At 36.1% G+C, this 24,096-nt stretch overlaps 1 gene segment (V, D, J or C); it reads left to right on the top strand.

The window, feature by feature from the left end:
* Nucleotides 1-18,373: 18,373 nt before the first annotated feature.
* On the top strand, nt 18,374-18,840 carry LOC127442719 (T cell receptor alpha variable 14/delta variable 4-like). The segment is given in 2 exon segments: nt 18,374-18,413; nt 18,530-18,840. Coding segments are annotated over 2 exon segments (351 nt in total).
* Nucleotides 18,841-24,096: the final 5,256 nt, after the last annotated feature.

Raw genomic sequence — 24,096 nt, 5'->3', positions numbered from 1 at the left:
TTCTAAGTATGAAACAAGCTGTACAAAAACTGAAATTCAGTTTTCAATTCGATCCCAATCCATATCAAACCCACAATCTATAATGCACATAATATGATTGCACTTGCGGCAACACCTGTGTGTGTTTACAAATTAAATTATTTTTAAGTTATTCATTCCTGAAAAACATTAGCTTATGTACCAATGATAAACTAATTTCTAGGTCACTAATTATATATAAGCACGTTTGTGACACTGACAATGTTAACCCTTTTGACTAACAGGCAGAATTAATTTGCTTTTATTGATACTCTTTAAAAAACTTTTTCAGATCATCCTGAGATAACATCAGTTATTATGCAACCATGCTCCAAACAAAGGTGACAAAGTTGCAATAGTGATACAAATTTGATCCTGTTACTACAATAGGGAGCCAGCCATGGAATAATATGAGTGTAGAGTTGTGATCTGGCTCTAGGCGCTTTCATACCAGTGTTTGGTGTTAGGGAGCATGGTAGAAGTGCTTTTGAATCCTGTTTTGAAGAAAGCATTTCCATGGGTTAATGCAATTTGTGTAAAACAATGTTGCCTCTTTGTGTTTTAACTGCTGCTATATGATAAATAGCAGAGTGTGCCACATAAGGGACAAACACATCCAACATAGCAACACATGCAACTTAAAACTGATGAACAATTTTAAGAGAAACATGATTAAAGTTTTTACACAAGATAAATTATTTAGAAAGCATAGAGCATCCATCATCTCTAACCTAAGTGTTTCGTACAACACTTAAAGCAAAAACCATCATGTGTTTTAAGCAGGGACTAAAAACAAAATGTTTTTCATTTTGGTTCGTTCTGAACAAAAACTGTCTTTTTTTCGTTCTGGTTCAGAAGTTCTGCAGCCTCCTTTCCAAAAGGTTGGAACAAAATAAAAGAACGGTTAATAACATTCTTTTAAAAATGACAGTACTCTGTGCTACGGGGCGGGTGAAATACCAAATGCAGTGTTGCCAGATCTCGCAAGAGAAACAAGCAACATGGTCTGGAAAACAAGCCCAAAATAAGCAACTTGCCTAACCAAAATACGCAAAAATAAGCAATATTTTTTTTTCCCGTGTGGTGGATTTATCGGCATAGAAATCATAACAAGCATTCAGATAATTAACATTTAAGTGTAACTTTATTTACAGATCTGCTTCTCAGTCAAAACCAGGCAGCATCAAATCTGTATTAATGCAGCATATCTAACATTAATGGAAACACCTGAGAAATATACTTTTTACCTCTAATAATATTTTCCTTGTACCTGGATTAGCTGTACATTATATATACATGTAATAATTATACATAGTTGTTAAAAATGTCTTCAAACACAGAATTTGAAATCCACAACGGCCAATTGAAACATAATTTACCCTACAAATGTTCCTTACCTTCCCAGTCTGGTTCTTTCCCACTTTTGTAAAAAAACAAAAAAAAAAAAAAAAAAAATATATATATATATACATATGCATTTGGCAGACACTTTTATCCAACGCAACTTACAGTGCACTTATTACAAGGACAATCCACCTGGAGCAACCTGGAGTTATGTGCCTTGCTCAAGGACACAATGGTGATGGCTGTGGGGATTGAACCAGCAACATTCTGATTACCAGTTATGTGCGCCACCACCACTATATATATATATATATAGATATAGATATATATATATAGATATATATATATATATATATATATATATATATATATATATATATATATATTATGTAGCACCAACTGCTATTGTGTGTTCATATTGCTTGAAATGCTGCAGTTATGAAACTGCCATAATATATGCATTGTATTATATATATATAACAACAGAAATGAAATTCAATCAATAAAAAGTCGAAAAAGATCAAAATTGCCTATAATGCATCATCTGTAATATTTTACTGTTGACAATATGATGCTTTGACGTTAGTGTCAATAATAATAGGAACAACTAACAAAGCTAAAAAAAACTACTAACTAAAAAAAACTTTTTATTTGAATTTGAAAAATGCCAAGATGTTTGAAACAGAACAGAAATTACATTAGTATTGTATTAGCTATATTTAAATTAATTAATACTTTTGTTTTTCATTTACAGGTAGCAAAGCCAGTGATATCATCATCCCATACAGTGAAACTAAATTTGCTTTTGAGGGTGACAGTGTTACACTTTCTTGTAACTATAGTGCTACTGTAGTCAATAGTCTTCAGTGGTATCGGAAGTATGCAGATTTACCACCAAAGTTCCTCATACTGGATTCTTATGGAACAGTTACTCTAGCTGATCCTCCGGTTTCTGGAATCTCCATCAAACACAGAAAAGAAGCCAAGAGTGTGGATCTGGAGATCTCATCTGCTGCTGTTACAGACTCTGCTTTATACTACTGTACCCCGCGGCCCACAGTGACAGGAAACTTAACAACACTGTACAAAAACAGACTTCAATTGAATCCTAATGCCACAAAAAAAAATTGGTAAATCACATTCATTTTGACTAAGGAGAGGTAAAATGTGAAATTGCAATAGCAAAAATGTTTTATATTCTATAATGGTTCTTATGCAGTATAAACAGTATGGCTTCACCCTCAAGCCTCTCCTGGCACCTCCTGCCTTGGTCAAGCCTCTCCTGGCGCCGCCCACAGAGTCTGTATTAAAATTGACTGTAGTCTATCTGTAGCAGAGGTGATTTAATCTTCATTGTGAATGCATGCACAATGACACTTCATTCAGTTACTCTTCTTTCTGCCTTTTGCATGCAAGTCATTTAATTGCATATTGAAAGTACATTTTATTAATTTAGGCTCTTATTTTAAAAAGCTAGTCTACTTTAAGAGTATAAACAATTTGTATTCTAAATAATTGTTGTCGTTGCAGAGTGAGACGTTTGTAGATTTTAGAATCTTAATACATGATGCACAACATTAAAACCCTTAATGTAACCATTAACTGTTACATGCCTAATTAACTTTTAACAGTGATAAATTATTATAAAAAGTTGTTCTCCTGTTCCAGGTGCCAGTTTTGGAAACGCTATCACACCAGATAGCACTGAAGAGTTTGCTGAAATAGGTTCAAATGTTAAATTATCCTGCAGTTATTCCTCTGCACAGTCACTTCAATAGTACCGTCAGTATCCAAGAAGAGCTCCTGAATTCCTTGTGCTCATATTTGAAAGTATAAAAGAGAATAAGACATCTGATGTAGATCCAAGATTCTCTACTAAACTCAGAAAAGAAAAACAAAACAAAGTGGATCTGGAGCTCTCCTCTGCTGCAGTAACTGACTTTGTTCTGTACTGCTGTGCCCTGGTGTCCACATTGACAGGAAACCCAACAACACTGTACAAAAATCCTGACACAGCTGAAGGTGGAGAATCATTTTCCTTTAAAATATCCATTTGAATTAGAGGTAGAATAAGATGGATTTTGATGACTGTGAGGGTGAAAGATAATATGATGAAATTCATTCATTCAAATTTAAAAATAAATATTGGATTATGACCATTATTATTCATTAGCTTATTTTATCTGTATTCTAGGATGTACATCAGAATCAAAGGTTTATGAGGTAAAAAGTACCAAAAGAACAAAAAATATATAAGGAAAATGTAAAGCCATACAGCAAGTAACCAAAAGAGGGTGCTGTATGCATTATAAAACATGAGAGGCCTAAGGAATAATTCACACCAAAAGTGAAAATTCTTTCATTATTTACTCACCTCATGTCGTTTCAAACATGTATGTTGTTATTTTTTCAGCAGAACAGAAAAGGAGAAATTTGAAATTATCTTCATGCTGGTCTTTTCTATTCAACAAAAGTTCAAAGTGACCACATTTGTTAAGTTCCAAAAGAGCACCATAAAAGTTGTCGATATGACTTGTGTATTCCAAGTCATAGGAGAACTTAAAAGAGAAAGAAAAATCTACACCTGAGAAACCAGTGGTTCTATTTTTTAAGCATCAGCTTTCTCAAAATATACTGTCCCTAAAAACATTCCCATTAAAGTCTAAGGAAGGTGTTTACCAGAGTGTGTAACAATAGCAAGTTGTAGTACGACATATGTTTATATTCAAATTAATGTATAATTATGGGCAGAAGGCAGGGTCAGAGCCATTCTAAAAGGAGCCAACAAGGTTAGCATCAAAACGAATAACGCGTTTTAATTATATTATTGTAATTACTATTATGACTGCTGTGTGTGCCCAATGATGCTAATCATTAGGCACACACAGCAAATATGTAATATAAAATAATAAATATAATAAATATATTTTTAAATAGATTAAAAGATTATTCCACAAAAAAATTTACATTCCCAAAATACATTAACTAACATAGATATATCTCAAAATCTACCACAGGAAAAAGTGCATCGAAAACGTTTTAAAAAACGGTTGTAAAACTCTGAACGCTATGCATTGACGTCAGCCATTATATGATTGGCCAGAGAAGACTCACGTGATCCAAGCTGACCATTACGCTTTCTACAATGGTAAAAGCGCTTAGAATGATATCTATGTATAGAATATCTCTGGCAGGGTGCTTATGTCACTAACCACACCCACACTAATTATATATAATAGACTTCCTCTCTGGTGCACTTTTCAAAAATCAGTGTAAATACAGCTACAAACACCTTAAAAAGAGATATATTTCTGCTTTGAATATGGACAGATGTCTACCACTGATTCTCTTGACACTAGAAGGTATAATACATTTATAAGTGAGTGTCAGACTTATTAGTTCAAAATGGTAAGAAATTATTATTATCAAGTACTACTGAATTGATTAAAAAAAAAAATCACATGCATTTGCAGAAAGGACTTTATTTAAAATTGTTCATGAAAAAGGCTCATGTTTGATTGTACTTTTCTAAAATGTTACATGCCTTGTAGGTGTATTTGGTACAAGCACTGGACCTATACACACACATATACACACATACATATACACATATATACACATATATGAATATATATATATATATATATATATATATATATATATATATATATATATATATATATATATATATATATATACATACATATACATACATACATATACATACACACACACATACACATACGTAGTGCAAATCTAAATACAAATCGGTTATGTACAGTGCAAGGGAATGTAATGGCAGAACAGGTAAGATGTGTTGGATAATATAAAAAGACTAAGCTGTGTATTGCACACTAATTTTTGCTCAAAGCTGTACATGAGATGGAAAGCCTGGGGGAAAAAAACTGTTCCTGTGCCTGACGGTTCTGGTGCTCAGAGCTCTGAAGCGTCGGCCAGAAGGCAACAGTTCAAAAAGGTAGTGGGCAGGGTGAGTGGGGTCCAGAGTGATTTTTCCAGCCTTTTTCCTCACTCTGGAAGTCCGAACTGTCCTTTGTAGTCTTCTGATGTCTGATTTCGTAGCTGAACCAAACCAGACAGTTATTGAAGTGCAGAGGACAGACTCAATGACTGCTGAGTAAAACTGTATAGGCAGCTCCTGTGGCAGGTTGAATTTCCTCTCCAGCTGGCGAAGGAAGTACAACCTTTGCTGGGCCTTTTTCACAATGGAGTCAATGTGGGTCTCCCACTTCAGGTCCTGTGAGATGGTAGTGCCCAGGAACCTGAATGACTCCACTGCTGCCACTGTGCTGTTTAAAATGGTGAGGGGGGTCAGTGTTGGGGTTTTTCTCCTAAAGTCCACAATGATCTCCACTGTTTTGAGCGTGTTCAGCTCAAGGCTGTTTTGACTGCACTAGACAGCCAGCTGTTCAACCTCCCTTCTGTATGCAGACTCATCATCATCTCGGATGAGGCCGATGACAGTGGTGTTGTCTGCAAACTTCAGGAGCTTGACAGAGGGGTCCTTGGCAATGCAGTCATTGGTGTAGTGGGAAAAGAGTAGTGGGGAGAGCACACATCCCTGGGGGGCACCAGTGCTGATTGCACATGTGCTAGAAGTGAGTTTCCCCTGTCTCACAAGCTGCTGCCTGTCTGTCAGAAAGCTGGTAATCCACTGACAGATAGACATGGGAACAGAGAGTTGGTATAATTTATTCTGGAGTATAGCTGGGATGATGGTGTTGAAAACTGAACTGAAGTCCACAAAAAGGATCCTTGCATATGTCCCTGGTCTGTCCAGATGTTGCAGGATATGATGCAATCCTGTGTTGACTGCATCATCCACAGACCTGTTTGCTCGATAAGCAAATTGAAGGGGATCTAGAAAGGGTCCAATGATGTTCTTCAGGTGAGCCAACACCAGTCTCTCAAATGATTTCATGACCACAGACGTCAGGGCGACAGGTCTGTAGTCATCAAGTCCTGTGATTTTTGGTTTCTTTGGGACAGGAATAAAGATTGAGCGTTTGAAGCAGCATGGGACTTCACCCTGCTCTAGTGATCTATTGAAGATCTGTGTGAAGATGGGGGCCAGCTGGTTAGCACAGGATCTAAGACATGCAGGTGAGACGCAATCTGGGCCTGAAGCCTTCCTCGTCTTTTGTTTTATGAAAGACGCGGCTCACATCATCTTCACAGATCTTAAGTGCAGGTTGAGTAGCAGGAGGGGGGAGGAGGGGGGTTGCAGGAGGTGTTGGTGTTTGTGTGAAGTGAAGGTCAGAGTGGGTGTGGGGTGTGAGATTGGGCTTTTCTGGCCTGATTGTACAAGACTTTGTCCCCACTCCTGTAAGCATCCTCTTTGGCCTGATGAAGCTGCCTGAGCTCTGCTGTAAACCACGATTTGTCATTGTTGAACTTTAAGTCCTAATAGGAATGCACATATCCTCACAGAAACTGATATATGATGTAACTGTATCTGTGAGCTCGTCCAGGTCTGTGGCTGCAGCCTCAAAAACACTCCAATCCGTGCAATCGAAGCAGGCTTGTAGTTTCCTCTCTGCTTCATTGGTCCATCTCTTTACAGTCCTTACTACTGGCTTGGCTGATTTTAATTTCTGCATGTAGGTTGGAAGAAGATGAACCAGACAGTGATCAGAGAGTCCCAAAGCTACTCTAGGGACAGAGCGATATGCATTCTTTATTGTTGTGTAGCAATGATCCAGTATGTTCCTGTCTCTGGTGGGGCATGTGATGTAATGTTTGTATTTGGGCAGTTCAGAGATGTGTGAGATTTTCTTTGTTAAAATCCTCAATAATAATAATAACTGAGTCTGGGTATTGTTGTTCCATGTCTGTGATTTGATCAGCCAGCTGTTGCAGCGCTGTGTTCAAACACGCATTTGGCGTGATATACACACTCACCAGAATAAATGAGGAAAACTACCGTGGTGAGTAGAAAGGCTTACAGTTAATAAAGAGCGCTTCCAAATTAGGACAGCACATCCTCTTTAACGTTGTTACATCTGTACACCAACTTTCACTGATATAAAAGCAATGTTCCACCGCCTCTCGTTTTCCCCGTTAACTCTGTGATGCGATCCGCTCTGAACAGCTGAAAGCCCGGCAGATGTAACGCACTGTCCAGAATGGCTTCACTCAGCCAGGATTCTGTGAAGCACAAGGCAGCAGAGGTTGAAAAGTCCTTGTTTGTGCAGGTGAGGAGATGTAGTTCATCCGTTTTGTTAGGAAGAGAGTGGAGTTCACTAAGTGAATACTCGGCAGCGCTGTTCGAAATCCGCGCCTACGGAGTTTGACCAGCGCACCGGCTTGTCTTCCTCGCCTGTGTCTCCTGAACAACAAAGCCGCGCCTTCAACTAAAATGTCTAGCAAAATGTCTGAATATTCAAAAACTGGGAAAAGATTGTTTGGTACATGCTGTCGAATGTTCAGGAGTTTGTCTCTGGTAAAACTGACTGGAAAAAGATAAAAACAACTAAACACAGGACAACTTACAAAAACAACAAAAGAACTGAGGAGCTCCACACCGAGGCAGCCATCCGCAGTGCCATCGTGATGATAATGTTCCGATACTCATGTCAACAGCTGACATAAATATGATCAAAGCTTTTGATTGGCTCAGGGGAAAAGGCAAACTTGCCCCTCAGGCCATCGTTGAACGTCCGTTCGCACATGCGCATGACATTCTCCAGATCTCCGCTGATTAACATTGAGGATGAAGGGCTAGCCCCACACACAGCAAATGAGAACGATTAAATGGCTTTTATGCAGCATACCTTAATAATAATAGAATTTCTCAAAAGAATGTATACTTTTTTCTTGTATAATGGACATAAAACACATACAAGTTGCGAAAAATATATTATTTTTTAAAATAAATTTATGATGATGCCATGCAATTTGAACAAGGGCTTAGCCCCACTTGCCCCTAATGTAGAGACGCAGCTGCTTTTTTGCCATTCACATCACCAATACTTCAAATAACTCTGTGACATCTGTTGTTAGTGTAACACAAGTCAGAATTTGACTGACTAGAAAAATTATAATTTTTCAATAATTATATTTTCAACAAAAATACTGAAAATATGCAATAAAATGTCTAATCAAAGTCATTGTGTAATTTAAAAAATAAAATAATAAAAAAATAACCCAACACGGAAAGTGTGATACGTATAGGTTGAGACGGAAACTGTGTGTGACATCGTAAAGACGAGATGCGGAAGCAGAGAGAAAAACACGTTTCGCTGATCGCGGAAGACAAATCTAAGAGTGGTGATTGTTGATTTTGATGCTGATAAATACATTAATAAATACATTTATTTATCTAGGATATAAAAAGGAAGTCATAAGGGATAAAGAGGAACAAGCATTAATTTGTGTTTTTATTTTTTTATTTCATTGATACATTGAAATTTCATTTCACATACATTCATACATTTTTCCAAGTATAATATAAATTGGTTCAAGACATTTCCCTAGTTTGTGTGTGTTTATGTGTGCCATATCATTCTTGCCCACTGTAACGAACCTAGACAACTGGTCCATTACCTGGTGTTCCGAAGTTCAGTGGATAAGCCAAGGTAAAAAAGATAAACTCTTACAGATGTTGTTACATTAATGTGTCAAGTCAAGTCAAATAATTTTTATTTGTATAGCGCCTTTCACAACACACATCGTTTCAAAGCAGCTTTACAGAAAATCATGCATTAACAGAAAATGAAACCGTAATATCTATACAGTCTTAGATTCATAATTGTGTTGTTTGATTAAATACAATTATGAAGTGTGTATAAAAATAAATAATTAAATAATAATTGTATTTAGAAACCCAGTGAGCAAGCCAAAGGCGACTGTGGCAAGGAATACAAAACTCCATAAGATGTTGGTTAATGGAGGAAAATAACCTTGGGAGAAACCAAGCTCTAGTGATGGGTCGTTCGCAAACGATTCGGCTCTAAGAGCCACCTCTTGTAGGTGAACGTTGGGAGCTGGCTCGCATATCAGAAGAGCCAAATCTACAGGTGCATCTCAATAAATTAGAATGTCGTGGAAAAGTTCATTTATTTCAGTAATTCAACTCAAATTGTGAAACTCGTGTATTAAATAAATTCAATGCACACAGACTGAAGTAGTTTAAGTCTTTGGTTCTTTTAATTGTGATGATTTTGGCTCACATTTAACAAAAACCCACCAATTCACTATCTCAAAAAATTAGAATACATCATAAGACCAATAAAAAAACATTTTTAGTGAATTGTTGGCCTTCTGGAAAGTATGTTAATTTACTGTATATGTACTCAATACTTGGTAGGGGCTCCTTTTGCTTTAATTACTGCCTCAATTCGGCGTGGCATGGAGGTGATCAGTTTGTGGCACTGCTGAGGTGGTATGGAAGCCCAGGTTTCTTTGACAGTGGCCTTCAGCTCATCTGCATTTTTTGGTCTCTTGTTTCTCATTTTCCTCTTGACAATACCCCATAGATTCTCTATGGGGTTCAGGTCTGGTGAGTTTGCTGGCCAGTCAAGCACACCAACACCATGGTCATTTAACCAACTTTTGGTGCTTTTGGCAGTGTGGGCAGGTGCCAAATCCTGCTGGAAAATGAAATCAGCATCTTTAAAAAGCTGGTCAGCAGAAGGAAGCATGAAGTGCTCCAAAATTTCTTGGTAAACGGGTGCAGTGACTTTGGTTTTCAAAAAACACAATGGACCAACACCAGCAGATGACATTGCACCCCAAATCATCACAGACTGTGGAAACTTAACACTGGACTTCAAGCAACTTGGGCTATGAGCTTCTCCACCCTTCCTCCAGACTCTAGGACCTTGGTTTCCAAATGAAATACAAAACTTGCTCTCATCTGAAAAGAGGACTGGGCAACAGTCCAGTTCTTCTTCTCCTTAGCCCAGGTAAGACGCCTCTGACGTTGTCTGTGGTTCAGGAGTGGCTTATCAAGAGGAATACGACAACTGTAGCCAAATTTCTTGACATGTCTGTGTGTGGTGGCTCTTGATGCCTTGACCCCAGCCTCAGTCCATTCCTTGTGAAGTTCACCCAAATTCTTGAATCGATTTTGCTTGACAATCATAAGGCTGCGGTTCTCTCGGTTGGTTGTGCATCTTTTTCTTCCACACTTTTTCCTTCCACTCAACTTTCTGTTAACATGCTTGGATACAGCACTCTGTGAACAGCCAGCTTCTTTGGCAATGAATGTTTGTGGCTTTCCCTCCTTGTGAAGGGTGTCAATGATTGTCTTCTGGACAACTGTCAGATCAGCAGTCTTCCCCATGATTGTGTAGCTTAGTGAACCAAACTGAGAGACCATTTTGAAGGCTCAGGAAACCTTTGCAGGTGTTTTGAGCTGATTAGCATGTCACCATATTCTAATTTTTTGAGATAGTGAATTGGTGGGTTTTTGTTAAATGTGAGCCAAAATCATCACAATTAAAAGAACCAAAGACTTAAACTATTTCAGTCTGTGTGCATTGAATTTATTTAATACACGAGTTTCACAATTTGAGTTGAATTACTGAAATAAATGAAATTTTCCACGACATTCTAATTTATTGAGATGCACCTGTATTTATAAAAATCTAAAAAAATTAAGATATGAATAATCAAAAGATTTAAATGAATAGAATTAACGAATTCAAAGAACAAAAAAATAAAATAATATAGGCCTAAATGCTAAAGCGCACACACATTCGTTCTGACTGTCTGCTCAGACTAACAGCCTCACCTGTTGTTCCTGTCAATCAGACACGCAGTGTCAACCAATGAACCAAAGATGCGTGAGGGAGGGCGGAGCCAACTTATTATGTTGTTCAGATTGTATTCGTTTTGAATGTTACATTTATGCACTTTGTTTATATGCATTTAATAAGTTATACTTAAATGCACATGTGTAATAGCGTCCTTCTTTTTTACATTTATTTCAATTTGTGGGATGCTGCAGTTTTGCAAATTTTTATTTATTTTTCTTTGATATGGTGCAATATTCTATTATGCTGTTCAGATTGTATACATTTTGAATGGTTAGATTTATATGCACTTTGTTTATATACATTAAAAAGTTATACTTTAAATACAAATGCAAACCAATGCATTTTTAAATACATTGTGGTTAAGATAGAGTATGATTTCATTTCATAATTTAATTAGAATTGTTTTAACACCAATCATAGTCAAACTATAGCAAACTGTTTGACTTGAAAAAAATATTTAAAAAAAAATTAAAGAGCTGTTTGGGAGCCAAAAGAACCGGCTCTTTTTGGTGAGCTGAGCCGAACGAGCCGGCTCACTGAAAAGAGCCGGAATGCCAATCACTACTAGGCTCACTGTGGGGGCCAGTTCCCCTCTGGCTAACAGCATGAATATAATGGCAATATTACTTATTTATGTGCAGTGCAAATGTGTCTTTTATTCATTACCAATACCCTACAACAATAATCTGGTTGAAGGATCTTCTAAAATTTGCAATCATTCTTGGTGAGTATAATTTGTTACTCTCTGATCATTTAGTTTTGTCTCTATATTGAAAGGCTTTTTTCACAAAATTGTTCATATGTGTTTACAGAATGCAGATCAGAGGATATAGTTGATCAGCCAGATAAACATGTAATTGAAATTGAAGGAGTATCAGTAACATTACAGTGTAAATATACTGCATCTACAAAAACACCAGACCTCTTCGGGTACATCCAGAGAGCATATGATTTCCCTAAATACATCCTGAGAAGAAACACATATGGAGCAGAAGATATTGGCACTGAGTTCCAGGAGAGATTTCACTCTGAAGTGAAGACAGAATCAGTTCCACTGACAATCCAAAATCTACATGTGTCTGACTCTGCTGTGTACTACTGTGCTCTGAGGCCCACAGTGAATAAACCACATTCAACGCTCATACAAAAATATTATGCTTTCAACTGATGTGTTTTCCTCATGTACTATAGCATTACTTTATATAAACATAATCACTGTTAGATAGCATGAGAAATGTTGAAATTAAACCTAACTATATTAGCTTGATTATACTAGTACTATTTAATAGTTTTAAAAGTGTAGAGTTGAAAATAAACAAAAGAATTAATTTCTGGGTTATAACCCTTATTTCTTTGTGAAAACAGTCCTCTTGCATTCCAAGACTTACAGAGAGTGCTGATAGTGATCTATCAGCCTGTTGGTTGAGGTGTTTGTGTATTGGGACTCTGCAAATGGTAGCAACTTGAACACAGTGGGGGTTAAAGGTGGTCTGCTGATTGGTTAGTAATGTATCTGGTCTATTTGTGGTCACATGGTCAAGCAAAGGATAAAACAGGATTGCGGCTTATGTTCTGGGCTCTTTATATTTGTTTCTCTGTCTATTTGTAACAATTACATCTAAATTGTAACCATATGATTTAACCTTGTAAGACTTTACTGTTATTAAACATTTCCTTTTTAATCCATGTCCAGTTTAATTTGACTGTGTAACTTATATTAAACTTAAACTATAAACTTAAAGGTACACTCTGTAATTCTAATCCAATACACTTTTTGTCAAATTCTGCAAATATCTCCTCACAGTCTGCTAGCTGTCTGTACTGTGGGTGGGCTGAAAAAAAATCTAGTATTTGTACACAGCCCTGGCTCTGTAAATGGGACAAAAACAAACTGGATCGGACCTATCCACACAACACTACTCCAGCCAATCAGCAACAGTTCTTGCACATGCACAGGATGGGAGGTGGGGGCAGGGCAAGAGGGAAATTCATTAGAAGAGTAATGGCAAATCTGGCTGATGCAAACTTTCTAAACTCCAAGGAGGACAAATGGCTGAGAAACAGACCAAGAGAAAAAGGTCAGACGAATATAAACTAAAAAAGAAGGATTATGATAAGTTGAGGGTGGAGCTTCCAAAGGAGCACTGAAGGGCGGGGTGTGTTTGTTTTGGCAGTTGATTTCGAATATCAACAGTGTTTCTCAGGAATCGAGTGCACCTTTAACTGCTACATATTGCATTACAATAAGGTCATAGTATGGTTCTAAACAACGCTCTCCTACATTATTAACTATTCTAACTGCGCTTCTTTCCATTGTTGTTATAAGTAACAGAAGGTTGTAATAGATAAGAAATGTACAGTTTTATTCCATCTTTCTGTTAACATTTCTTCAGCCATATTGGCTTGAACCACTGTAGTTGAAAACCCCACCAAAACATATTAGAACTCTCGGAAACAACATGCCGACTTCCCGTGTGAACATGTTGATTAAATAATCAGCCTGAACATATCAGGTGATCTCTCTGTTAGTTGGCAATTTCACTAATTAAGTTAAATAAATTTGCTAATGTAGGCTATTTATTCCACATTAAATCATTTGTATCATCAAATTCAGTGATGACCAACAATGATCACTTTTTACTCCTACATTTACATTTATGCATTTGGCAGACGCTTTTATCCAAAGCAACTTACAGTGCACTTATTACAGGGACAATCCCCCTGGTGCAACCTGGAGTTAAGGTGCCTTGCTCAAGGACACAATGGTGATGGCTGTGGGGATTGAACCAGCAACCTTCTGATTACCAGTTATGTGCTTTAGCCCACTACGCCACCACCACTCCTAAAATAAACCTTTTTCTTTAGGAAATATTTTGTTCAATTGGAAATATTATGATTTTGTAAAATGAAAAATTTATTACTGCAGTCTTTTTGTCTTACAGTAGCACTTACATAAAAATATTTCAGTTTAAATATGGAAATGAGGACAGGAATACCTCATTTCTTCCAGAGAGCAGGAACGAATTCACATATTCTCAACATGTGAAAAACACAGAGCTACAGCTCATAGTACCATAACCAATAAAGAACTTATCTGATCTTATTAAAATGCATGGAAACCTTCTAATGTTGCTCACAGTATTGGATGCATTCTTCCACAAAGATGCTGTATATGGACGGTTCCAAAGCAGAAAATTACCTGGAACTTTATTGAAATGTCAGTTACTGTAAATCCTGTACTGTCACACTGAGCTGCCCATATGATACAAACTTTGAATATGCTTTGCTCCATTGACCTAGATCTATCCCAGCTGCAGCATCCATTATCTATCTATTTTGTTCATTCACAAGAGGTATTTGAGAACCTGAATATATTAAGAGGAGACATCTTTTAGAACTGTAATAGGGATACACAGATCTGTCAGAAGGAAAGAGTGAAATCAGTCAAATGTTTCTCTCTCAACAATGGCAAAATGGGCAATAATTGCTCTTTTCTTCACAGGCAGCACACAGTTTTGGTCAGAACTGTAACACTTTTTGTAGCTGTTTGATTATGCAATATGTGACAGTGATTGATAGCCCCAGTTTGCAGGTGACAAGACAAAGTTGAACATCCAACAAGAGAAATGACTTCAGCTGAGGGAGCTCAATTGAATTTACTGTGCAATTACACCATTATAAGTGCTGAAACTCTCCTCTGGTACAAACAGCTACCAAACAGATCACCAACATTCATTCTGAGTGAGTTTACAATTGGGAAAGGAACTACTGAGCCCACATTCAATGAGAGGTTTCACACAACACTGAACTCCACATTAAGTACAGTTCCACTCCAGAATATTCATGTGTCTGACTCTGCTGTGTACTACTATGCTCTGACACTTACTGTGAATAAAAAACATTCAACACTCATACAAAAATATCAGTGCTAAACCCCATGTTTTGTATCTTGTTGGGGGGAAAAATTAGACTGATTTTTATTTGTATTTTTAATTTTTTTACCTTTTATTCATCATAGCTTATATAGGTTTTGTAGGTTTGGATTCATTTATTGTCTCTTTGTTATATATTAAGAAGCATTTTCAACTAGTAAATTACTGTAAAATAATACATTTATTTTATATTTTGTTTATTATATTTTTGATATTTAATGTTATGTTTTTGCATAATAACTCTAGCTACCCAAAAGAGCATAGAATAAAGCTATACATACATACAAAGCTTAAGATAAATGTATCGAGCCCCACATGACTTGTGTGCATGGGTTTTGCTGGATTTAGCTTGGAAAAGCAATGGTGTGAGTGTGCATGTGAATTATATCTGAACCATTTCTAGTATTAATACCATTAACATCAACATCACAGTGCCCAAATTTGATGGAACACACCTTCAAAATACATAAAGCCACAAAATAAAAGAAACAGCAACATTTCACAGAGAGCAGGAAGTTCCTTAGTGACTCTATGACTTAATAGCTTCGACTTACCGCAGCATACAGATCAGAGCTCTGAGAGCATCAACACAGAACTGCCTTCATCTTTTTTTCTAAAACATGGACAGACAACTCAGTCTGATTTTAATTATATCTTATGGTAAGCAACAACACCTTTTATTCCAGTATACAAGTTAAAAGATTATTCATTGTGTCAATTATATTTTTATTTATTTGAACAAGTCTTTAATGTACTCTTAAGACAATTTTTATTTTTGCAGGTGTAATGGCTGTGGACCAGATTGGGCCAAATAAGGATACAAATATCATCAGCAGAGAAGGAGAATCTGTGACACTGAGTTGCTCATATGATTCAAGCAGCAGTAATGCTGATCTTTACTGGTACAGACAGTATCCTAACATAGAACCTCAGTATTTAATATTTTCATCAGGCAGTGGGAGTGGAACACCATCTGATCCTCGGTTTCAGTCGACTACATCCCCAAAATCCACTGAATTCATGATTAATGGTGTAACTCTGTCAGATTCAGCTCTCTATTATTGTGCTCTATTAGCCCAGTAATGCAAAGTCTATGCGAAGCTGAACAAAAACTGATATTCCTTTTTTTTTTCTTTTTTCTTTTTTTTACTTTGAACCAATACCACACCCACCCCACAAACATTTATGCTCAGAGTTTAAAAATAATAAATGTGGCAACACCTGTGTGTGGATATTTATGAGATTATAACTTGATTAAAAAAAGGTTAAAGGAAAGTAATGAAAATGTAAAAGTGAAACAGTATTCAACCTCATGTAAATGATTTACTAATATGTTAATGTAGTGTAGTTTTAATAGCATCCTACTGAGCTCAAGAGTTATAGGTATACATTAATAATGTGTGAAACAACTTATAGGGGTGATAAGTGCAACCTAGATGTAAAATCAGAGTAAATTGTATTCTAAGTTATAAGCTTAAAACTAACTAAAGTGCATATTTAACTAAAATATGTGAAGAAACTAAAGACAAGTAACTAGAAACAGAATGAAAACCAATGAGTCAGAAAAATATGCAAAATTTTATATTTATTATTAATACTTGCAAATATATGTAAAACATATTGCAGGTAAACTTGACCAATAAGAGTCTGGATCAGCGCTGCAAATGTGATTTATCCAGTCAGACAATCTTGCTGTAGCCGCTGACTCCATCCTAGAATTAACGCAGACAGACACAGAACAGACGAAGAAGCGAAGAGCAGCGAGATGCTGATCAACTGCGCTGTTAGGAATTTATAGCAGCAAAAGTGTGAAAAATATAAAAGATTAGTTTAATCTTAAACTAAAGCTCTAGACAAAGAGAAAAAATACCTGAGAGTGAATCTTGATGTCTAATCAAGATAAAGCTGAGTGAAGTCATTTATTTCACTGTTCATCCAGATAAAACCTGGAAGAAAAGAACAAGTTTATTTAATTATCGAGGAAATCAGTAAGTTTAATCTTTTATTCTAAATATAAATGAGAATCAGAAACATAAACTTGTTTGAATAAACTTAGTTGAGAAACTGTGTTGTGTAAATGCTACCACGAGGCATAGCATTTAGAGCTAAAGCTAATGCATGTATTGTACGTTAAGAAAGTTAAAATAATCTTCTGAAATATTAGGAAATGTTTCTGGGAATGATTTCCTGCTTTGTGCAGGCCAGTTTTTGTATATATGTGTTTTGTTCGAGTTGGACCACATTTTCAATGAGGATAGTGAACATTTCATCGTGGATGTTTCTGCACGAACTTTCTGGAAAGTTTGATGGCGAGTCAAAAACCCAAGAGTCTCATCTGAACTGTGAATATCTTCTGTTTGTGGATTTCTGAATAATCTTCAATTCATCTCTACTTTGAATTCATTCGACAATGAAAAGGTTGAGGTATTTGTGAGTCTGGACAGTTATTGAATGTTATTTAGTACTTTTGGTGATTCAGTTGATTGATTATTGTTTGTTTAATGAAATAAAAAATGCATATCTCTTCTGGTACGAACAGCTACCAAACAGATCACCAACATTCATGTTGAGTAAATATGCTTTTGCTGAAGGAACAACTGAGCCTGAGTTTAAGAAGAGATTCTCTGTTACACTGGATTCCACATTAAAAACAGTTCAACTGACAATCCAGAATCTGCATGTATCTGCTGTGTATTACTGTGCTCTGAGGCCCACATTGACTAAACACATCCCACACTCATACAAAAACATGCTTCACCAAAATAGATAATAGTTTTCCAACTGCACCAGATCAACACTAAACTAGGTGTATTTATTTGAGAAACGTTAGTACAAGGAAAGACTATGGTCCTGCAAGGCCCCGGGGCACAAGCCTGTTTGGAGGCCCCCTCTGGTTGCAACTGTGAGTTGTAATGTTTAAATAACCAGAAATGAAACTGCAAATATGACGAAGTTGTAAATATGAGAAATAAAGTTGTATTAATGATAATAAACACACAATATGTGTAATTAATTGCAAAAGAGACAAGCAGAAAACAACATCAAAACTGATGTTCAGATGGCACTGTTAGTGCTGAGGCGGGACCAGGAACAGATAACATTTCTCAGAGCACACATTCAAGAGGCGTTCATTTGTTTATATCAATTTTACTGTAAATCTGTTTATGCGTGACACCAAGAAAGCAGCATCTCACAGAAAGCCGGAAGCTACATAGTGACTTTACATCTGAAAACTCACAGTAACAGAGCTACAGCTTAGAGGACAGACGGCAATAACAGAACTGACCTGAATGAGTAGACATGGAAAGACACCTGCTTCTAATTTTAATCCATATTTCAGGTAAAATAGGACACTTTTTTTTTTTTCATTTCGACTACATGTATGTGTACAAAAAGATCCAAGGGACAGAGATAATTTTGTGCAACTTTGTGCAAAAATATTCTTGTTTGTTGTAGGTGTGATGACTGCAGAACAGATCAACCCAAATAAAGGAACTAAAATTATAAAGAAAGAAGAGGAGAATGTGACCATGAGCTGCTCATATGACACAAGCAGCAGTTATGTTAGACTTTACTGGTATAGACAGAATCCTAACAAAGAACCTCAGTATTTAATGTGGAAAGAGGCTCGGTCATGGAATGATACTGCAACCCCCTCTGATCCTCGGTTGCAATCAACTACATCCGAAACATCCACTGAACTCATTATTAATGGTGTAACTCTGTCAGATTCAGCTCTCTATTACTGTGCTCTAGAAGCCCAGTGATTCTAAGTATGAAACAAGCTGTACAAAAACTGAAATTCAGTTTTCAATTCGATCCCAATCCATATCAAACCCACAATCTATAATGCACATAATATGATTGCACTTGCGGCAACACCTGTGTGTGTTTACAAATTAAATTATTTTTAAGTTATTCATTCCTGAAAAACATTAGCTTATGTACCAATGATAAACTAATTTCTAGGTCACTAATTATATATAAGCACGTTTGTGACACTGACAATGTTAACCCTTTTGACTAACAGGCAGAATTAATTTGCTTTTATTGATACTCTTTAAAAAACTTTTTCAGATCATCCTGAGATAACATCAGTTATTATGCAACCATGCTCCAAACAAAGGTGACAAAGTTGCAATAGTGATACAAATTTGATCCTGTTACTACAATAGGGAGCCAGCCATGGAATAATATGAGTGTAGAGTTGTGATCTGGCTCTAGGCGCTTTCATACCAGTGTTTGGTGTTAGGGAGCATGGTAGAAGTGCTTTTGAATCCTGTTTTGAAGAAAGCATTTCCATGGGTTAATGCAATTTGTGTAAAACAATGTTGCCTCTTTGTGTTTTAACTGCTGCTATATGATAAATAGCAGAGTGTGCCACATAAGGGACAAACACATCCAACATAGCAACACATGCAACTTAAAACTGATGAACAATTTTAAGAGAAACATGATTAAAGTTTTTACACAAGATAAATTATTTAGAAAGCATAGAGCATCCATCATCTCTAACCTAAGTGTTTCGTACAACACTTAAAGCAAAAACCATCATGTGTTTTAAGCAGGGACTAAAAACAAAATGTTTTTCATTTTGGTTCGTTCTGAACAAAAACTGTCTTTTTTTCGTTCTGGTTCAGAAGTTCTGCAGCCTCCTTTCCAAAAGGTTGGAACAAAATAAAAGAACGGTTAATAACATTCTTTTAAAAATGACAGTACTCTGTGCTACGGGGCGGGTGAAATACCAAATGCAGTGTTGCCAGATCTCGCAAGAGAAACAAGCAACATGGTCTGGAAAACAAGCCCAAAATAAGCAACTTGCCTAACCAAAATACGCAAAAATAAGCAATATTTTTTTTTCCCGTGTGGTGGATTTATCGGCATAGAAATCATAACAAGCATTCAGATAATTAACATTTAAGTGTAACTTTATTTACAGATCTGCTTCTCAGTCAAAACCAGGCAGCATCAAATCTGTATTAATGCAGCATATCTAACAATAATGGAAACACCTGAGAAATATACTTTTTACCTCTAATAATATTTTCCTTGTACCTGAATTAGCTGTACATTATATATACATGTAATAATTATACATAGTTGTTAAAAATGTCTTCATTCACAGAATTTGAAATCCACAACGGCCAATTAAAACATAATTTACCCTACAAATGTTCCTTACCTTCCCAGTCTGGTTCTTTCCCACTTTTGTAAAAAAAAAAAAAAAAAAAAAAAGAATATATATATATATATATGCATTTGGCAGACACTTTTATCCAAAGCAACTTACAGTGCACTTATTACAAGGACAATCCACCTGGAGCAACCTGGAGTTCTGTGCCTTGCTCAAGGACACAATGGTGATGGCTGTGGGGATTGAACCAGCAACATTCTGATTACCAGTTATGTGCGCCACCACCACTATATATATATATATATATATATATATATATATATATATATATATATATATATATATATATATATATTATGTAGCACCAACTGCTATTGTGTGTTCATATTGCTTGAAATGCGGCAGTTATGAAACTGCCATAATATATGCGTTATATTATATATATATATATATATATATATATATATATATATATATAACAACAGAAATGAAATTCAATCAATAAAAAGTCGAAAAAGAACAAAATTGCCTATAATGCATCATCTGTAATATTTTATTGTTGATCATTAATGACAATATGATGCTTTGACGTTAGTATCAATAATAATAGGAACAACTAACTAAGCTAAAAAAAAACTACTAACTAAAAAAAACTTTTTATTTGAATTTGAAAAATGCCAAGATGTTTGAAACAGAACAGAAATAATATTAGTATTGTATTAGCTATATTTAAATTAATTAATACTTTTGTTTTTCATTTACAGGTAGCAAAGCCAGTGATATCATCATCCCATACAGTGAAACTAAATTTGCTTTTGAGGGTGACAGTGTTACACTTTCTTGTAACTATAGTGCTACTGTAGTCAATAGTCTTCAGTGGTATCGGAAGTATGCAGATTTACCACCAAAGTTCCTCATACTGGATTCTTATGGAACAGTTACTCTAGCTGATCCTCCGGTTTCTGGAATCTCCATCAAACACAGAAAAGAAGCCAAGAGTGTGGATCTGGAGATCTCCTCTGCTGCTGTCACAGACTCTGCTTTATACTACTGTACCCCGCGGCCCACAGTGACAGGAAACTTAACAACACTGTACAAAAACAGACTTCAATTGAATCCTAATGCCACAAAAAAAAATTGGTAACTCACATTCATTTTGACTAAGGAGAGGTACAATGTGAAATTGCAATAGCAAAAATGTTTTATATTCTATAATGGTTCCTATGCAGTATAAACAGTATACTGTATTATTTACAATTTTGGCCCATGCCAGGAGCACAATGACAGTGTGCTAGAGAAATCATTGCGATACAAAGATATAAAATGGCTCTAATGTGTACAATTACATTTGCACATCTCATCTGTTATAGGTATCAACCATCTCTCTGAACATTTTTACAAACAAATATATTTTTCTGAAAATAACTTCTCATTAAATATTTAGGGCACATCATATTAATAAAAACAACATGCAGCCAGAGTTTCACAGAAGTCTTCAAAAGACATTACATGTTGTGATTAAGTAATACTTGTCACGTATTCCCTGTTTTTTGCCTTGACTTTTATGTTGAAATTCTTGTTTAGTTCCCCATTCCTGGTCCTGTTAGTTTTGTAGTCCTTTGTAGTTTCTTTTTATGATTGGTTTTCCCCTGATTGTTTCCCCAGGTGTTCCTTGTTCCCTTGTTTTCCCTTGTGTATTTAAGCCCTTGTTTCCTCTGGTTTCTTTGTCAGTCTTCACAGGTGTTGTCATGTTCTGTGCCTTGGTGGCTGTGGTTTTGTGTTACTTTGTTCATCTTTGTTTTATAAAAAGCTGTAATTAGATCCTCATTCCTTGCCTACCTTGTCACAGAAAGTCTTACCAAAAATGGATCTAGCGGCTGTCAGAGTTCTGCTTCTGAAGCAAGGGGACCGTCCAGTTGAGGATCACGTATGTGAGTTTTTAGAGCTAGTGAATTTAGTGCACTATCCAGACTGCTCTCTTGTGAATTTTTATCTTTTTTTTTTTTCTTCCAGACTGGTCTGAATAATGCACTGAAGGAACTGATGCCTCTGGCTGATCCTCACTGGACACTCTGTGAATATGTGGAGAAGGCTCTTGAACTTTGCAGATCCTTTTACACGAGTCATCCAACACAATATACAAATAACATACAATGTACATTATACAATACACACAATATAGAATGTACACTATACAGTAAGTGTATAGAGTGTGTGTGTGTGTGTGTGTGTGTGTGTATTTGTATATATTTAGGTTGTATTGACATTCAGACTGTCGGTTGATGGTCAGCTGCCAGTGTGTTAAGAGAATATAATTTATGATAGTCCAGTGTGAGTAGATTAACGGACACCTTTTCCTGAGTCTCTGCCTGTACTTGTGACCTCGAGGTTGTTTCCCAGTCATCCAGGACTCTTAGCCTCAAGCCTTCCATGGCTTCACCCCTCAAGCCTCTCCTGGCTCCTCCTGCCTTGGTCAAGCCTCTCCTGGTGCCGCCCACAGAGTCTGTATTAAAACTGACTGTAGTCTATCTGTAGCAGAGGTGATTTAATCTTCATTGTGAATGCATGCACAATGACACTTCATTCAGTTACTTTTCTTTCTGCCTTTGCATGTAAGTCATTTAATTGCATATTAAGAGTACATTTTATTAATTTAGGCTTTTTTAAAAAGCTAGTCTACTTTAAGAATATAAACAATTTGTATTCTAAATAATTGTTGTCGTTGCAGAGTGAGACGTTTGTAGATTTTAGAATCTTAATACATGATGTACAACATTAAAACCCTTAATGTAACCATTAACTGTTACATGCCTAATTAACTTTTAACAGTGATAAATTATTATAAAAAGTTGTTGTTATTTTCCAGGTGCCAGTTTTGGAAATGCTATCACACCAGATAGCTCTGAAGAGTTTGCTGAAATGTTAAATTATCCTGCAGTTATTCCTCTGCACAGTCACTTCAATGGTACTGTCAGTATCCAAGAAGAGCTCCTGAATTCCTTGTGCTCATATTTGAAAGTGTAAAAGAATAAGACAGCTGATGTAGATCCAAGATTCTCTACTAAACTCAGAAAAGAATAACAAAAAGTGGATCTGGAGCTCTCCTCTGCTGCAGTAACTGGCTCTGCTCTGTACTGCTTTGCCCTGGTGTCCACATTGACAGGAAACCCAACAACACTGTACAAAAATCCTGACACAGCTGAAGGTGGAGAATCATTTTCCTTTAAAATATCCATTTGAATTAGAGGTAGATTAAGATGGATTTTGATGACTGTGAGGGTGAAAGATAATATGATGAAATTCATTTTAGAAGGAAATTTAAAAATAAATATTGGATTATGACCATTACTCATTAGCTTATTTTATTTGTATTCTAGGATGTACATCAGAATCAAAGGGTTGAGGTAAAAAGTACCATAAATATACAAGGAAAATGTAAAGCCATACAGCAAAAGAGGGTGCTATATGCATCATAAAACATGAGAGACCTAAGGAATAGCTCACATCAAAAGTGACAATTCTTTCATTATTTACCCTCATGTCGTTTCAAACCTGTATGTTGTTATTTTATCAGCGGAACAGAAAAGGAGAAATTTGAAAGAATCTTCATGCTGGTCTTTTCTATTCAACAAAAGTTCGAAGTGACCACATTTAAGTTCCAAAAGAGCACTGTAAAAGTTGTCGATATGACTTGTGCAGTGTATTCCAAGTCATAGGAGAACTTAAAAGAGAAAGAAAAATCTACACCTGAGAAACCAGTGGTTCTATCTTTTAAGCATCAGCTTTCTCAAAATATACTGTCCCTAAAAACATTCCCATTAAAGTCTAAGGAAGGTGTTTACCAGAGTGTGTAACAACAGCAAGATGTAGTAGGACAGATGTTTATATT

Source organism: Myxocyprinus asiaticus, chromosome 6, assembly GCF_019703515.2.
Source record: "Myxocyprinus asiaticus isolate MX2 ecotype Aquarium Trade chromosome 6, UBuf_Myxa_2, whole genome shotgun sequence".
Lineage (NCBI taxonomy): Eukaryota > Metazoa > Chordata > Actinopteri > Cypriniformes > Catostomidae > Myxocyprinus > Myxocyprinus asiaticus.
Note: the sequence above shows the minus strand (reverse complement) of the source record. Positions and strands in the feature narration are given on the sequence as shown.